The 13,483-nt window shown below is 39.3% G+C and overlaps 1 protein-coding gene across 6 annotated transcripts in view; it reads left to right on the top strand.

The window, feature by feature from the left end:
- LNPK (lunapark, ER junction formation factor) overlaps positions 1 to 13,483 on the top strand; it is an 88,898-nt gene that overhangs the window by 64,201 nt on the left and 11,214 nt on the right. For all 6 annotated transcript variants that reach the window (XM_058664662.1, XM_058664663.1, XM_004577037.3 and 3 more), the window contains one exon: positions 11,032 to 11,137. In XM_058664662.1, coding sequence (XP_058520645.1) covers positions 11,032 to 11,137 — 106 coding nt within the window. The remainder of the gene's footprint in view (positions 1 to 11,031; positions 11,138 to 13,483) is intronic.

The following is a 13,483-nucleotide window of genomic DNA, read 5'->3' as shown; positions in this document are numbered from 1 at the left end:
GGAAAAAAATTTACTTTTCACTTTCCAATCTGATTGCCTTTTGCTCATTTTTGTTATTCTTGCTATACTGGTTAGAACCTGTGTGAAGGTAGCGGACATCTTGTTGATTTTAGTAAATAACTTCTTTATCATTCAAAACAATGCTGGAGATATTTTGGCTGTTTTAAAAATGAATACCTTTATCAGGTTGAAGGAGGAGTGTCCTGTTCCTGTTAACTGAAGGTTTTTATCAGTAGATGATAGACGCATCTGTTGATGTTTGCATTGAAATGTGCATTTTGTTTTAATGTTTGCATAGTGAATTACATTGAGTAAATGTTAGGCCATCTTTTTTTCTTAGAATAAATATCACCTGGTCATGATATGTAACCTTTCTCTCTCTGTATATATATTTTTATATACACACATATGTGTATATAAAATTATATATGTGTGTAAGTATATAAACAATTAAGTATATTTAGGTTCAGTTTGGTAACATTTTGTTAAAAATATTTATATAATTATTCACTAGAAATACTATATTACTCTGTATTACTCTTCTTTTTCTTTTTTCTTTTTTTGTTAAAGTTTGTGTAGTTTTTATTTAAAAGAGATACAGAGAGAGGAGTGGGGGAAGACAGATCTCCCACCCAGTGGATTACTCCCCAAATGGGTGCCGTTGGCAGAAATTGGCTGGTCATATGCTGGGGGCCAGGAGCTTATTCTAGACCTTCATACTTGGGTGCAGTGGTTCAAGGCCTTGGCCCATCAACTGCTGCTTTCCTCGGCCAATAGCTGAATTGGAAGTGAAGCAGTCAGAACTAGAACCAGCACCTATATGGAATGCCAGCACCATAGGTGAAGTATTATGTATGCTACTGCCCCTGCCCCTGTTGTTTTGTATTTTGATATGAGATTAGTGTAGTTCTCATAGTATTAGTATTTCCTCCTAAAAGGGATCCAGCATGATGACTCGTTGGCTAAATCCTCACCTTGCATGTGCTGGGATCCCAAATGGGTGGCCTTTCATGTCCCGACTGCTCCACTTCCCATCCAGCTCCCTGCTTCTGGCCTGGGAAAGCAGTCAAGGATGGCCAAAAAACCTTGGGAGAAGTTCCTGGCTCCTGGCTTTGGATCAGCTCAGCTCTGGCCATTGTGGCCACTTGGGGAGTGAATCAACAAATGGAAGATCTTTCTCTCTGACTCTCCTCTTCATAAAATATGATCTATCTTTCTAATAAAAATAAAAAATAAATCATAAACAAAGAAGTCCCATAGGATAATGTCACACAAAAATGTAAATGAAAACTTTCTCTGAGCAGAATTATAGTGAATTAAATCATTATCTCTGTTCTTGAGTGAATTTTTATAATTTGGTAGTCTAAGACTTTATATATATCTTACTGTGGCACTTACCTGGCAAAAAGCTAATGTATTCCCTTGTTATGTAACATCTTTATAGATTTTACCATGTTACATATTTTTTCCTCACTTCTAGAAGCAGAGAGACAAAGAAAGCATGCACACACTCCATTTGGTGGCTAACCCTCATCCCCGGCTTAATCCAGGTCTCCTAAGTTATTGATAACATCTAATGGCTTAGCCTTCACCACTGCCTTCTAGAATTTGCATCAATAGGAGGTGGTATTCAGGAAAGAATTGGGAGCACGGAATCAAACTCAGGCACTCTGATTTGGGACATAGGCATTATTAATTGGTGTCTTGAATGCTAGACCAAACACCCATTTCTACACTTTAATGTAATTTGTATTTTAGATTTCTTTTGCTTTTTTTCTGGCTTGTTTTAAGGTGGAAGCAGAAAGCACATAAAATCCCGTCTTTGGTAAAACATACGCTTTTTCTTTTTTTTTTTTGAAAGACTTATTTATTTTTATTGGGAAGGCAGATTTATAGAGAGAAGAGAGCTCTTCCATCTGGACTGATCCAAAGTCAGGAGCTTCTTCTAGGTCTTCCAAGTGGGTACAGGGACCCAAGGTCTTAGGGCCATTGTCCACTACTTTCCTAAGCCATTAGTGGAAAGCTGCATTGGAAGCAGAGCAGCTGAGACTTGAATCAATACCAATATAAGATATGGATGCAAAATGTAGAGGCTTAATGTAATAGTTAAAGCCACAACATGAGACCACAGAGTGGCATAGGTGTGTCTTGGCTGATTCACTGCTTTTCCAGCTTTCTGCTAATGACCTGGGGATGGAGGATGGCCCATGTCCTTGGTACCTGCACTCATGTGGGAGACCCAGAAGAAGCTCCTGGCTTCACACCATCCCAGCCTTTGCCATTATGGCTATTTGGGAAGTAATCTAAGTTCTGTCTTTATATCTCTCCTTCTCTCGCTGTAATTCTGCCTTTCAAATAAAAAAAATTTTAAAAAGGTGTTTATAGTTGATTTTTCAGAGCTTTAAGAATATTGTTTTACTGTCTTCTGGCATAAATCTTTCTAGATGAAAAATCTGTCATTCTTTATTTCTCTGTTTATAATGTGTCTTTTCTGGCTACTTGAAAATTTTGTCTTTATCATTCATTGATTTTAGACTCTTAATCACCTTCTGTCTTGGTTCTAAACTGTGTGCTTTGGAATTTCTGATACTCAGATCTGTGGGTTCTAAATTTTTCAAATTTTGATTGACACCCAGTAGTTGCACTTTTTATTAGAGTATGGTGTCATCGTTATGTACACACACAGACACACACACACAGCCTGAAGCAATCAAGCCAGGCAACCATCTTATCCACTTCCTTATTTTTTCCTTGTGTCTAGAGCCACCCAACTTCTCTGCTGCAATATAATATACTGTTGAGAACTGCAGTTGCTTCCTTGTGCTGTGTTACTGTGCTAACCTCTGCCTGACTGTGTTTTGGTGTATCTGTTGTCTGATCTTTCTCTGACTGCCTCTGTCTTGCCTTTCCTAGCCTGTAATAATCACTATTCTAAGTTCAAATCAACTATTTTTCACCTAGGAGGAGAACACAATGTATTTCTCTTTGTGTGTCATCTAACGTAATGATCTGCAGTCCCATCTATTTAGTGGTAAATACCAGGATTTCATTCTTTTTTTATGGCTGAATAATGCTCTATTCCACATTTTCTTTTATCTGTTCATCTATTGATGGACATTTAGGTTGATTCCATATCTCGGCTATCGTGAATAATGCTGCAGTGAACATGCGAGTGCAGTTATCTCTTTAATTTGCTGATTTCAGTTCCTTTGGAGATATACTAAGAAATGGGATAGCTTGGTTAAATGGTAGGTCTTTCTATTTTTTTGAGAATTGCTATGTTCTTCCATAATTGTACTATTTTGCATTCCCAGCAAAAATACATGAGGGCTTCCTTTTTTTCACATTTTCATCATCATTTATTATTGTTATTGGGTAATAACCATTCAAATTGAAGCAAAGTGGGTACCTTATGGTTTTGATTTACATTTTTCTGATAGTGATGCACAACTTTTTAAAAATGTATATATTAGCCCTTTGCATTTCTTGTTTTGAGAACTGCTTTTTCAGATCTAGCGTCAATTCTTTTTAACCAAATTGTTTCTTTGTCTTGTGTGTATATATGTATTTTTTTATATTTATTTTTATTACAAAGTCAGATATACAGAGAGGAGAGACAGAGAGGAAGATCTTCTGTCCGATGATCCACTCCCCAAGTGAGCCACAACAGCCAGTGCTGTGCCGATCCGAAGCCAGGAACCTGGAACCTCTTCTGGGACTGCCACGCGGGTGCAGGGTCTCAAGGCCTTGGGCCATCCTCAACTGCTTTCCCAGGCCACAAGCAGGGAGCTGGATGGGAAGTGGAGCTGCCGGGATTAGAACCGGCACCAATATGGGATCCCGGTGTGTTCAAGGCGAGGACTTTTAGCCGCTAGGCCACACCGCCGGGCCTTGTGTATATATGTATTTAAGATCCTTATGTGTTCTAGGTATTAATCTTCTTTCAGATGAATATTTTGTGAATATTTTTGGCCATTTTATTGGTTGCCTCTTCACTCTTGATTGCTTTGCTGTTCAAAACAATTGTTAGTTTATTATAATTTCATTTGTCTATTTTTGCTTTGGTCACCTGTGCCTTAGGGGTCTTATGCAAAAAGTCATTGCCTATGCCAATATCTTGTTTTCTTCTAGTAGTTTAGTAATTTCACGCCTTATATTTAGATCTTTGATCCATTTTGAGTTGAGTTTTATATAGTGTGGTTTGGGAGTGAGGGAGTTATATAAGTCATCTATGTATGTATGTCTAGTTTTCTCAGAACCATTTATTAGAGGGTTGTCCTTCCTTCAGGATATGTTTTTATGCCTTTATTAAAGATCATTTGATTATAGATGTGTGAATTTATTTCTGAAACTTTATACTCCATTGTGTGTTTATCTTTATGCCTGTTTCATGTCCTTTTGCTTGAGATAGCTCTAGTAAGTCTTGAAATCTGGTATTGTGATGCCTCCAACTTTGTTCTTTTTGCTTAAAATTGGTTTGACTATTTAATTTGTGCTTTCCTAAGTAGTTGGTTTTTTTTTCTTTTTTAGTGCTATGATTGTGATGAGGATTGCATCAAATGTGTGAATTGCTGTATGTAGAATTTAAATGTGTAGACATTTAAGTGAAATTCTAAGCTATGTACGTGGAAGATGTTTCCAACTCTTTATATTTTTTCCATTTCTTTAAGTAGTGTTTTGTAAGTTTCATTGTAGAGGTGTTCTTTATGCTTGGTTAGATTGATCAAAGGTGTTTTATTACATGTTTTTGTAACTGTGAAGAATGAAATTGCTTCTAAGTTTTACCACTTATTCAAGTGGCAGAGAAACAGAGGTCCATTTACTAGTTTGCCTCTCAAATACATGCAACAACCAAGGCGAGGCCAGGCTGGAGTAGGAGCCAAGAATTCAATCTGGGTCTCTCACATTGATGGTGGGAACTCAAGAACTTGACCCATCACATGCTGCCTTCCTGGGTACATATCAGCAGAAGGCTGGTAGTGGGAGTGGAAGCCAGGATTTTTCATATGGAATGTGGGTGTCATAAGCAGTATCCCAACCACTGCACCAAACACCTGCCCCATTGTTTCTTGACAAGTTTGGTACAGGTGTATAAAAATGCTGTTGATTTTAGTGTGTTAATTGTGGAGCCTGCAAATTTGCTGAGTTCATTTATTATTTCTAGCAGTTTATTGATAGTGTCTTTTGGTTTCTGTATAGAATTATGTCACCTATATATAGGAGTAACTTGCTTCCTCATTTTCTATTACTATGCCTTTAATTTATTTGTCTTGCTTAATTGTTCTGACTAAAATTGCTGTGTATGTATTGAGTAAAAATTCTGAAACTGTGTATTTTTGTTTGGAGCTTGGTCTTAGAGGAAATGCTTTCAACTTTTCCTCATTGATATGATGTTGGCTATGGTTTAGTCATATATAGCCTGTATGTTTAGTTGTGTTGCTTCTATATCTGATGTGTTCAGGTTCTAATCACAGATGGATCTTGAACTTAATTGAATGCTTCTTATGTGTCTTTTGAGATACTCTTTGATTTTATTCTTTGTTCTGTTGGCTTGGTCTCTTGTGATTTGTGGATGTTAAGCCCCTTCTCTACAACCTGTAGGATAAATGCCTCTTGATTATGATAAATGATTTTTTGGATGTTTTATTGTATTTGATTTACTGGTATTTTGTTGAGAAATTTTGCATCTGTGTTCATCAGGGATGTTGATATATAGTTTTTGTTGTTGTTGTTGTTGTTGTTGTGTCCTTATCTGGCTTGGGATTAAGGTAATGTAGCCCTGTAAAATGATTTCCCCCTTCAAGTTTTTGAAGAGAATTGGTGTTAGTTCTTCCATAGAATCTTGGTGAACTCAGTAGTGAAGTTGCTAAATCCCCTGGGTTTTTTTGGTTTGGGAGACTTTCAGTCATTAAATCAATCTCCATATTCATTGTTGGTCTGTTCAGAGTTTCTATGTCTCATGGTTCATATTTGGTAGATTTTGTGTCCAAAAATTTATTCAATTTTTCTTGGATTTTCAGTTTGTTGGGATATGGTTTTCATAGTAGTCTGCAATAATTCTTTGTGTTTTTGTGGAATAAGTTGTGGCAACTGCTGTTAAGTCTAGCTAAAATATTGTTCATTTTGTTTATCTTTTTGAAGAATCAATTCTTCATTTTAAATGTCCTTTATATTGTTTCTTTAGTTTCTGCCCTGATCTTTTTTCTTTCCTTCTGTTGGCTTTAAATTTGTTCTTATATTTTCCAGGTCTTCAAAATGTGGTGTCATATTGTTTATTTGATATATTTTTTGAAAATTTTTTTACTTGAAGGTGTTAGAGACAGGATGGTCTTCCAACTGCTGGTCCCTAGATGGGCACAGCAGCTAGGGCTGAGACAGACCAAAACCTGGAGCCAGGCGCTTCATCCAAGTTTTCAACATGAGTGGCAGGAACCTAAACACATGGGTCATCTTCCACTGCTTTACCAGGCCATTAGCAGGGAGCTAGATTGGAATTGGATCAGCCAGGACACAAACCTGTGCTCCTTTGAACTCTGGTGTCTTGGATGATGTTTGCTTTACCTACCATGTTAGCTCTGATATCTATACTTTTTGATGCAGGCATTTACTATTTTTTTTCCGACACTTGTTATTTTTCTTTTTATTGTTTCCTTAATATATCTGATGTAAAAGGAGATTTTAAGGGAGAAGCCCCACCCAGTCTCCCAACCACCCCAGGTCCCAGATGTGGGGCATGCTCTGAGGGTCTTGCTCAAGTGGTTTTGATAGTTCAACAGTTATGAATTGCTGCCACTCTCACCACTCCAAGCACGATGCGGTTGTTGGAGAATCCACCGATTGACATAGTCCATCATATAGTCTCCGTTTGCCCAGTATTTTCATTGCCAACATATAGCTGAGGTGGTTGATTGACTTGTTCTGTCCTCTGTCATTTGACAGTTAGCGTTCTGAGTCCAACCATTCCATTGGGGAGATCCCCAAAGAAACTTTGTGTGAGGTGTTCCCAGACCAGATTCTCGTATGTACTAGCAAGCACAGGGCCCGGCACAGTCCATCACCCCAATCAGCTGGTGGTTGCAATTGCTGAGTCGGTTCTGTTTCCATCCCTGTCTTCCACTGGAACCAATGGGTGTTTGCAGTCCAGCCTGGTTCTGCCCAGCACATACTCAGCCCTCACATAAACCAGTGGGACCTGCAGCCCAGCCGGAGCGACCCACAATTACCCCCACCAGGCCCGCCCCTACCCTGGTTTGCCAGTATGTGTTGCAGACTAGTCTAGTTTGTCCCACATCCCATTTGGCTCTCGTACATGTCAATGGGTATTAAAACCTTGTTCCATCTAACCAGCTCAACTATTCAGCCTTCACGGATGTTGTTGGGTGTCTCTGTCTAGCCACCCCAGCCCCTGTCCTAGTTTTCATGCCCTCCCTTGGGGGGTGGTAACCCAAGAGGGAGGAGCCGACTATTTCCCTCCCAGGCCACTCCCACTCCCGTATTATGCACTCTCCAGGAGGTTCTGTGGTTTAACTTGACAGAACCAGCCCCAGTGCCAGCTTCCGCCAGCTGATGCTGCAGCTAAGCCCCAACAACCCTCACCCACTCTAATTTATGCTTACACCAGTATGAATAATCAGCCCAGCCTGGTTTTTCCCTGATCTGGTCCCCATGAGGTGCACAGGTGCCGAAGCCCTGCCTAGTCTAGTCTGTCCCCATCCCAGCTCACACTCTCCAGTGGGAGTAGCTGTCCAGCAAGGGAACCACCCCTTATTCCCCTGCCAGCTCTGCCCCTCCCTTCCTGGTTCTCACGTGTGCTGGTTGGGTGCTGCGGTCACATCCAGTACAGGCAACCTCACCTTGGCATTCCGTGTTGTGAACTGCTTTTGTTGCAACCAAACCTGGCTCGACCCACACTCTGTTCCAGTGTTCAGATTTGCCAGTGGATGATGTGAACTGATTCAGCCTGGTCTGACCCATGCCAAATGTATGCCAGCGGTACACTTTCCATGACCTCTTGGCTGTTTCCTTCCATGCTTCTTGTGCTTACCTGCAGGGTCTGTGTCCTCCAGAGGAGTTGCCCAGGCTCCTCCATCAGAACCCCTCCCAATGCCAGATTTTGTGCATACCAGGGGGTCCATGAGCCAGCACTACTCAGTTGACCTCCTGTCCTAGCAGGAACAGTGGCTTTTCCTAACTGGCCTTCAACCCATTCTGGTTCTTGCTGTTGGATGTTTCAGCCCAGCCACGGCTCGTCCATACCCACATATAGCTTATACATGGCTCAGTTGAGGTTGAGACCTAGCCTGGTCCGTCCCACATCTACCCTGGTCCTCCAGATCTGGTGATTGCAGTCTGGCCTGGCCTGATGCATCTTGTCCCAGTCCTCACTAGCTCCAAGGGAGACTACAACTGTATCCTGACCAGAACACAGCCCCATTCCAGCTCGTGCGCCCCTTGGTGGGAACCTTCACCCAGCTAGGGTGTCCCCTTAGCCCCCCAACCGGGCCTGTTTCCTTAGATCGCACACATGTCAGTGGTTGTTCTGACTCAGCTTGGCAGGCATTTACTATTATAAACTTCCCTCTTTGTATTGCTTTTAATGTAACCCATAGGGTTTGGTATGTGGTATTTCCATTTTCATTGATTTTAAGGATTTTTTGATGTTTATTTTAATTTTTATGTATTTATGTATGTCTGTGTGAGCGGGCCAAAGGGAGAAAAACAAATACAGAGATCCCACCTGCTATTTCACTTCTTCAGCACCCACAAAGGTTGGGGCTACACCAGGGCTGAAACAGAGTTGCAGAGTTAATCTAGGTTTCTATAACCCAATTCCTGGAGAGGTCATTGCTGCCTATCAGGGTCTACACTGGCAGGTAACCTGGGTCAAGAGCTGGATCCAGACTTATGCGGGATAAAGGTGCCTTTACTGATAGGAGAAATACTGTCCCTCAAGAAACATTAGAATTTTTTGTTTAACTTTTTTTTTAGTGAGACATTATTCAGGAACATGTTATTCAGCTTTCATGTGTTTGTGTAGTTTTCAGTGTTTTATTATCTTTATTTTACTCGGGTTTTTTTAAAATTTAATTTTAAAATTTAAGATTTGTCACTGATTTCTCTCTTTAGGTCTAATAATCTTTGCACTATTGTGTACTCAAAGATGGGAACATATGCATTTACTACTTTTGTATTTCCTTATTGAATACTTAATCTTTTGATAATTATATGTTGACACTCTTTGTTTTTACATTTTTTAACTTAAAATCTATTTTATGTGCATGGTTACTATTATTTTATTTTTATTTATTTCTTTTTAAAAAAATTTTTTTTTTATTAGAAAGATTTTAGAAAGAGAAAGAGAGCCAGAGAAAATATCTTCCATCTGCTAGTTCCCTCCCCAGGTGACTGCAGTGGCTGGGGCTGAGCTGATGTGAAGCCAGATGGAGCTACTAGGTGAAGTATTCTGGGTTGACATTTATTTTTTTTTTCAAAACCCAGAATTTTTTGAGAAAAAAAGAGAGGGAGAGGGAGAAACAGTGAGAGCTCCAGCTGCCGATTCATTCTTCAGATGCCCACAACAGCTGGGGAGCTCAGTACAGTCCTCCAACTTGAATGACAGGGACTGAACTCATGTTCCCTCCCAGGGTGTGTCTCAGCAGGAAGTTGGGTTTGGGATAAGAGGTTTTTACCCCCAGGTACTCCTAGTTGAACGTGAGCATTTGAAATAGTGGTTTTCCTGCTCTAACAAATGCTTGCCCTGGCATTATTTCTCCAAATGTTTTTCTTGCTCTCTTCTTCATGAACTTCAGTTATACAGATGTTAGATTACTTATGGTTGCTCTAAAGTTTGTTGAGGCTTTGTTCACTTAAAAATTTTTAATCTTTCTTCTTATTCACCAATCTATTTTCCCTACAGTTTCTGAATTTCTGTTTATTGCATCTGTGGAATTTTTATGCAGAAAGTTTTCATCCACAGAAATTCAACTTAAGTGTTTAAAAAAGTGTTTTTTTTGTATTTGTACTTAGCATTCTTACTCTTACCTTTTGATTCTTTAGATTCTGTAGTCATGATAAGTGCTCTTATATTCATATCTGCTAATTCAACCATCTGTGTCATTTCTGGTGTGATTTTTAATTTGTAATTCCTCATTTTAGATGATATTTTCCTGCTTATTCATGTGTTTTCTAGTTTTTGAATTGATACTCTAAGTTATTAACTTCACCTGGGTGTATACTGATTTTGGGAGTTTCTGTACAAAACTCTTCGGGGTATTTTACACAATGAATTGTGTGTCAGGAGATTTTCCTGTCTTGCTGGTGGGTACAGGCAGTGTTACTGACCTTTTGTGAGCACTGTTTCCTTTCATCTTTCTGGATAGTTCTTTATTTTCAGGTAATTTTGTCGCAGGCACTACCCAGTACTTTCATCTTCATTCTTCGGTGTTCCTTCTTTGGATCTTCTTTCCTCTTTGGTGTTTTTCCCTATGAACTTGGGTCACTTTGACCTCCCTGTGGTTTGAGCTGTCTCTGGGAGACAGCTGTGTTTAAACTGCTTTCTTTTTAGCCTTAATACCTGGAAACTCAGGTAATAAGCCCTGGGTAATTGTAATATGTTTTTTTGTTTTAAGTCTATAGGTGAACATTAACTTACATTGCTTGAAATCCAGTCTTTAAAACTGTTATTTCATACATTTTGTACATTTGTTTAGTTGTTTCAGATAGGAAGGCAAATCTGACCCATTATTCTGTTATAATCCAAGATGAAATTTCTTTATCATTATAAACACCTTTAAGAGTTAAGATATTTTAAAAATTAACTTGAATAGAACCTAACATAACTTCATATCCTAATAGATTATATAGGTGGCTTAATATATCTTGTGTAGCTCAGTAGTTTTAATAAAAATGTGAACTTTGTACAGAGATTTATAGAAATGAATATTTTTCTGGTTAAAAATCTTTCAAAGTGCTATCAAACATTGATGTCTTTGTAAATGAGTGAAGTTTTATGTATATTATTTATTTTAACAGGTCTCCATCCTCCAGGTCCACCTTTAGCAAGGCCCATTCTTCCCCGAGAACGGGGTGCTTTGGATAGAATTGTTGAATATTTAGTTGGTGATGGTCCACAGAACAGGTAATGTTTGCTTAGATAAATAGAAATGTATGACAGAGAAATGGAAATGAAAAAGGTTTTTATCAAATTGTATATATAGATACACTGGATGGTTGTGGCTCTTACTGCCTAACTTTTAGAACATACTATTTTATAGCCCTGCAAAAGAAAATATATTAAATTGGTTTTTAGTAGTTTGGACAAAGTAGCCTAGATAAGAGCCATTTTGAAAAAATAAGATTAACTCTACATTATGAGCATTTTTAGGGGCATTGAACCTCTTGAACTGGGAGAGCACAAAAATAGTGAAAACCTGATAAATTCTTAGAAATGGTGTTTTATTTATTTTTAAAATTTATTTGACAGAATAACCAAGAAAGAAGGAGAAATAGAGCCTTGTCATCTGTTTGTTCACTTCCCGTATTGTCTCAGTGGTTGTTGTGCCAGGGCTGGGCTGGACTGGCCAGACCAGGCCAGGCTAGGTCTAAGTCAGGATCCAGGAACTTGATTTAAGCCCTCTGGGTGGGTGGTGGGGCCCAAGCACGTGTTTCATCTTGTATTGTTTTCCCAGGTACATTAGCAGAGCAACCAGAACGCTAGAGATCAGCTGTGGGGTAGCATTGCTATAGCTAGCAGCTTAACGTGCTGTGTCACAACACTGTCTCAGTGGTAGTTATGACCACCTGATAGTTATGAAATTAGTGTACAGCATTTAACACTCAAAGTTCTCAAACTGTTTTTCCAATTTTATCTTATTTGATCCAGGAAGGTAAGTATGATATGAGTAGTGCGATTGTCATAGAATAGATTTTTAAAAGATTTATAGATACTAAAGGAGATGCTTGATAGTAAACATGATCCTTTTCAGAAAAGGACAAGACTTTTTTTTGGAAAGATTTATTTATTTTTATTGGAAAGGTGGATATACAGAGAGCAGGAGAGACAGAAAGATTCTCTATACGCTAGTTCACTCTCCACGTCGCTGCAGTGGCTGGAGCTGAGCTGATCTGAAGCCAGGAGCAAGGAGCTGCTTCTAGTTCTCCCTTGCGGTGCACCGTCCTAAGGCTTTAGGCCATCCTCTGCTGCTTTCCCAGGCCACAAACAGGGAGCTTGATTGGAATTGGAGCAGCCAAGGACACAAACTGGGACCCTTAAAGGATCCCTGTGTTTATAAGACAAAGATTTAGGCATTAGGCCATTGTGCCAGTAACCGAAGGATTCAGTTTTAATGTTTATAATTTATTTGTATTTTATTCAAAACAGATAAAATTATATTTGTTGAGTTATATGCACAGAGAAGAAAGTATATGAGTAAAAAATGAATAAGATATTTAAGTGTAACTGGGAAAGGTGTAGGAATCATACATACAAATTAACCTTTGAACTGTACTAAGCAAAATGAAATTTCTTAATTGCAGGGTGTTTCAGAGGTTTTAATATTTATTATGAATCTCTAAGATGATTCCATCCTTACCAACTTAGAAAAGGGATTTTTGTATTTGTTTTGACAGATGGAGAGGCACATGCCCAGATAGGCAAGCAGAGTGTGCCTCTGTTCTGATTCACTACCCAGAATCTTGGCAGAAGCTGGGGGCCAAAACCCCAGTTGTCTTCCAGAGTGGGAGGCAGAAACCTAACCACTCGGACCATTACCAGCTGCCCTCCAGGATGCACATTAATAGGAAACTAGGATAGGAAGTAGATCTGAGACTTGAACATACGTGGTCTAAAATATGGGATCCAGAGGTGCCCAACTAGTGTCTTCAGCCCCAGGTCAAATGTTTGCTGTTATCTTTTCTAGTCTTATCTGATTACTAATTTGTGAGCTGTCATTCCTAGAAATACACATTTGGAAACATAAAAATTTAGTGTTCAGTTACTAAATGTTTCTGCTAACTTAACTAAGGGAACACTTACTTAGTTATTACTTCTTTTATTTTTTTTTTAAATACAGGGAGAGAGGGCCCAGCACAAGAGCATAGTGACTAAAGTCCTCGCTTTGCATGCACCGGGGTTCTAGTGGGGTCTGGTTTGTGTCTCAGCTGCTCCACTTCCCACGGCCACTTAGGAAGTAAACCAGCAGATGGAGGATTTTTCTGTCTCTCCTTTACTCTGTAAATCTGCCTTTCCAATAAAAATAAATAAATCTTTAAAAGAATTACAGAGTGAGAAGGGAAGAGATAGAGAGATAGATAGATGGCAAGAGAGAGAGGGAGAGAGAGATCTTCCATCTGCTGATTCACTCCCCAAATAGCTGCCACAGCCAGAGCTGGGCATATCAGAAGCCAGGAGCTATGAGCTTCCTATGGATCTCTTTTGGGGGAGTAGGAGCCCAAGGCTTTGTTCCATTCTCTGCTGCTTTCCCAG

The sequence above is a fragment of the Ochotona princeps genome, chromosome 5 (genome assembly GCF_030435755.1).
Source record: "Ochotona princeps isolate mOchPri1 chromosome 5, mOchPri1.hap1, whole genome shotgun sequence".
NCBI lineage: Eukaryota > Metazoa > Chordata > Mammalia > Lagomorpha > Ochotonidae > Ochotona > Ochotona princeps.
The sequence above is the reverse complement of the archived record's forward strand: the minus strand, read 5'-3'. Positions and strand labels throughout refer to the sequence as shown.